General features: G+C 35.9%; 1 protein-coding gene across 7 annotated transcripts in view; it reads left to right on the top strand.

Moving 5' to 3' along the window:
- Positions 1–5,000, top strand: part of LOC137655029 (serine-rich adhesin for platelets-like) — a 149,369-nt gene that overhangs the window by 55,716 nt on the left and 88,653 nt on the right. For all 7 annotated transcript variants that reach the window (XM_068388964.1, XM_068388931.1, XM_068388947.1 and 4 more), the window contains one exon: positions 1,787–1,887. In XM_068388964.1, the coding sequence (XP_068245065.1) occupies positions 1,787–1,887 (101 nt within the window). The remainder of the gene's footprint in view (positions 1–1,786; positions 1,888–5,000) is intronic.

The raw sequence follows: 5,000 nt of genomic DNA on the forward strand, positions 1-5,000 counted from the left end.
ATATATATATATATATATATATGTGTGTATATATATATATATATATATATACTTACTGTATATTAGTGCATTTACATATGTAATGCATATGCAGATGTGTTAGCGTGTATTTGGGAGTATTGCAAATTACGAATTCTAAGTCCAGTACAAAGGTGAATATATCACTTCAAGGATTAGCTGACGTGTGTAAAGTTGTATTAATATACAGGTTTGTTTTACTAATATTTTTTAGTTTTTAATTTGCATGATATCATGGACAGAAGTTCTTTCGGTGTCACGATGCATGTTACTTAGTATGAATCTAATTTAATGTCAACTTTAATCTCGAGTAAATTCATCAGTAGTGAACTTATACGTACTAACGTAATGTATTCAACACAGTGCTCATGATATTCCCATTAGTGATAATTTCTCAGCTTTCATTTTATTACTCGCTTCAGCAATCAGTTTGTTTCATCTATATGTGATTTGTATTTGTGTGGGTGTACTGTACATCCAAATTGTTTTCCTGTGAATTCATAATACTTGATCTCATAACGAGCATGGGTAGAATATCACCTAGTACAGCCAAAAAATACTCGAGCTAAATTTGCCCCAAACATATTCTGTTATATTTTTGGAGCTGATGTATTTAGATGTATTTTAGAAAGTTCTTTTCTTATATAAATCTAAAGTTTAATCATATTATATAAAAGATTCAGAATCCCGGCTCTTAGCATAGTTTAATAATTTCAGTGCTTTCAGTTCTATTTTTTTTTAACTCGTGATTTACACAAAAATAGTTAAAATTAAAATTAAAATGCACAATTGAAATATAGTTTTGTCATGCTCATCATAATTCTAACCGAGTGATATGCACAGCAAAAACAACAACAAAACCAGCCCTGAAATAACACACCGAAACCATAACTGGTGTACGTGAAGAGCTCGGTAAAGTTTATCTGCTCTTTTGCCGTAAACTTGCCTCGTGACTTTCAAGCCATTCTCTCTCTTTTGCCGTATTTTCCTTGAGTCGACTTTTGCTGCCTTTAGTATAAAGAATTGATTGACGATTGATTTGCATAATAAACCCCCTTTTGCAATGACTTGTTGCCTTGGAGCCTTTTACCGTGTTCTTGTAAAGGTCACACTTGAAGCCAATGGTGGTTTTCGTGTGCGTGGCCTATGGCTAAATAATTTATAGTACAGCACTTTAATTGTTAAAAACCATTTCATCACTTGTGTTTCCATGTGATGTCGGATATCATTATTATTATTATTATTATTATTATTATTATTATTATTATTATTGTTATTATTATTATTGTTATTATTATTATAATCGGTGGTGGTTTTGTGGCTTGTAATTAAGATTTTATTCTTCCTCTTGACCAGGAATTATATCTAGTTTTCTTTTATATTCCTACATAGTTTGGTCTTAGATGCGAAAAAGTAGACTTCTTTGACGACGTCTTCAAACTTAGGAACAGCAGTGATCATTTTGTATTAGTAAATGAGTACACAAACGCTAGATCAATTTAGATTATTTCAATATGTTTTGGGCCATATCTTTTTAAGCCTGTGTTCCCAATTACAATCGGTTATATACGTTTTTTTTTTTTTTTTTTTTTTTTTTTGCTCATCTTCTTTAAAAGTATATCAACGTGTTCCATTTTATTCCTCTGTTCTGATCATCGTCTTGATCAGTCTCTTCAGATGCCTCTAATCTTTTGTTTTCCCATTGGGTCAGCCGCCTGAATTGTCGTCTCACTGCATGTCTTTTGATATCATATTTCATATCTTGCAGATCGCCCACTGCCTACAGAAGATCTACCCACGTCCCGCCACGCCCAACTCTCCGAAGACGTCACTCAAGCCATCAAAGAAGCCATGATACTGCCAGCCAAAGTAAGCAGCCTCTCTGCATTGCATGTACTGTTTTGTGAGAGAGAGAGAGAGAGAGGAGAGAGAGAGAGAGAGAGAGAGAGAGAGAGAGAGAGAGAGAGGGTGGGAATTCAATGAAAGTAAAACCTAAGACCTGTCTTCATATGGATGGTTGTTATATAGCATTATGATTAATAACTCATATTTGCAATTTTGTATGGATTATTGTTATTACTTCGTGGGAGGGGTTTTACCTTGAATCTCAGCGCTTTCTTAACTCCACTTGAACATCTGAAATACCACCACATTGGACTAAATGGAAAGCTCTTTATATCAACTATGAAGTGAAGGTTTTCTCAGGGAAACGTCTTGTGAGTTATTCTAGTAACTTCCATAAAAGGCATGAGCTCGATAGCGAGTGGACATATCAAGAGCACGTCTTGATAGTTGATATCTACTGTACTGTATAGATTGGTTAAGGAATTTGTTATAGTCTCCTCAGCTGGCTTTTAGATATTTTTGGAAGACTTATAAAGAAGTGGAACCATTATCGAGAATAAGTTAATAACATAGTTTTGCATTTGTTTGTCGGGTGTTCGACAATACATTTGGAAACAGTCGGCGAAATGAAGACTGACTGGGTTCGGGCAGATGAGCAAGCAAACGTCAGAGGCTCTTCCTTCCGCGGTCGTAAGTTGAACATATCACCCATCTTTAACCAACACACTTTCCTCCCCTCGGATGCGTAGTCTTTCTAATCCAGTATATTTCAAAAGTCGAAGTGGAATGAAAACAGAAGCTAAGAGATCTTAATTATACTTTGATGAATAAAGTGAATTTCGTCTTTTGAAGGAAATGGTTCAAATGCAAGAGGATTTTTTCCTCATATGAGAGAGAGAGAGAGAGGAGAGAGAGAGAGAGAGAGAGAGAGAGAGAGAGAGAGAGAGAGGAGAGAGAGGGGGGGGGGCTTCTTTTATAGCAGGGACAATATTAGTACTTGGGTGAAGTCATATTCAAGGGCGTTGTTTTCCTTCCATCTTCTTCCGTTCCCTTCCTCTGCGTTTGTTATTTTGATGAGGAAAAAAGTGACAGGTATGCTGTTCCCTCCCTTCGTGACGGGTAGAGAGAGAGAGAGAGAGAGGAGAGAGAGGAGAGAGAGAGAGAGAGAGAGAGAGAGAGAGAGAGAGAGAGCGAGAGAGCGCAACCAAGTCTTTATCCCCTTCCTATCTCTCTTTTTCCTGTTATTTCCATCTAATGTGTTGCCAGTGAAGGGTCCGATTCGTCTTTAAATGCAGGAAATCATCATTTCTCCAAGTTTTCTCCATCCATTTTACACTAAGGTTCATTCATCCTTCCATTGGCGTAACATAAATGATTTTTTAGATACAGTGTTATTATTATCATTATTATTATTATTATTATTATTATTGATTCAATATAGTTCTTGATAACTGATCAGTTCGTATTTCTATATTACTGTAGTTGACAAATCGTCTTGAATATCCATTGTTAGGTACATCATTATCTTATAAGCATTATGCCGAGCGTATATGCTAGGAGCATACTATTAGCCTTATTCATACTATTTCACTCCTGTGCAATCAAGGTTCTGGTATCATCGCCCCCTCCCCCTTATCTCAGAAGAGAGCCTCCTAAGTGTAGGAAAATGAGGGCTTATGAGCTTGGAGCTTCAAGAAGCTCTTGACGTGTCACTTTATGTCTCTCAGTCTTTTATTTCTTTTAATTTCATAGCGGTTATATATATATATATATATATATATATATATATATATATATATATATATATATATATATATATATATATATATATATTTACTTCCATTCCCACTTCCTTGCATCCATTTTGCTGTCCAACTTCTAACTCGTAGTTCAGTGTAATTGCAGAGTTTTAATCCAGTGACAATTGGGTGCTACATGGCCAAACAGGCCCAACTTCAATGTGATACGCCGACCTATTTACAAATGCCGTTAATTTTTAAGATAGCGGGTAAGATACAAGCAAAAGAAACGCTAGGCTATATATATAAGCACCGATCATATTCCTCATCATATTTTTCTTTGTGTCAAATCTAATTATGGCCTATGTGACATGGATGGAAAGTAAGTCTACGGGGATCATTTCTCCTGTAAAATCTCACGTCGAGATTAAGATATAAATCCTCATTCTAAAATAACGTAGTCAGGTGTAGCTTTCGGTATATCAGTTTTACGTCCAAATCACTTGCCTCTCCTTTAAGGAAATTATTAAGCAATTGTTATCTGCAGTGAGAAGGTTTAAAAACTGAACATTTAGTCTAATATCTAAATCTGTGGCCCGGCACATACAGTAGTATTATCTTTGCCTTTTACCGTTTGTGTTATTTAGATATTTTTGCTCTCACACCAACCAGCTGGTAAAACCAAGTCACCCATAAACCTCATATCACAGTTAATATTCCTTTAAACCAGTAGGTTTTAATACTTTATGAATAATATAGTGATCTGTAAATATCATCATCATTGGTAGACCGATATTTTTTTCTCTCGCGAAAGAGGTTGTCATCCTAATATCTACAAATATTAGAACTGGTCAGATACGCATCGTCTCTCTTCATGACTAGTTAACAAATATGCCTACGTTAACAACATCCTAAGAGTTAATGTAGTACGTGTATCGACGAAAATCTAATGAAATAGACAGGATTCGCGAATCAGGGAGGACGTAATTTCTGACATTTATACTCTCTCTCTCTCTCTCTCTCTCTCTCTCTCTCTCTCTCTCTCTCTCTCTCTCTCTCTCTCTCTCTCTCTCTCTCTCTCTCTCTCATAGCCTCAACACGAGACAATTAAGTTATTTAACGAAGTAACCTAGCTGTGCGCTACAACAATGTATGAATAATAATGTAGCCAACTCACTTCTTGCAAAACAGCTGTAAGTGAATTAAGCTTCCAGCTACACCTCGCTGTAGCCTAATACTGAAATAGGAAGAACTAATGAATTCTAAATGAGTGATGAAATCATTCTTCGGTGTCCCATCAAATAAGGTCAACCTTATTAGGGATTCTATTAAATGCCACTGCAACGAAGGGCCACTTAATTCCACCGTGCCGTGCAATATTGAAACTTTACGATTGGG

This window comes from Palaemon carinicauda, chromosome 1 (assembly GCF_036898095.1).
Source record: "Palaemon carinicauda isolate YSFRI2023 chromosome 1, ASM3689809v2, whole genome shotgun sequence".
Lineage (NCBI taxonomy): Eukaryota > Metazoa > Arthropoda > Malacostraca > Decapoda > Palaemonidae > Palaemon > Palaemon carinicauda.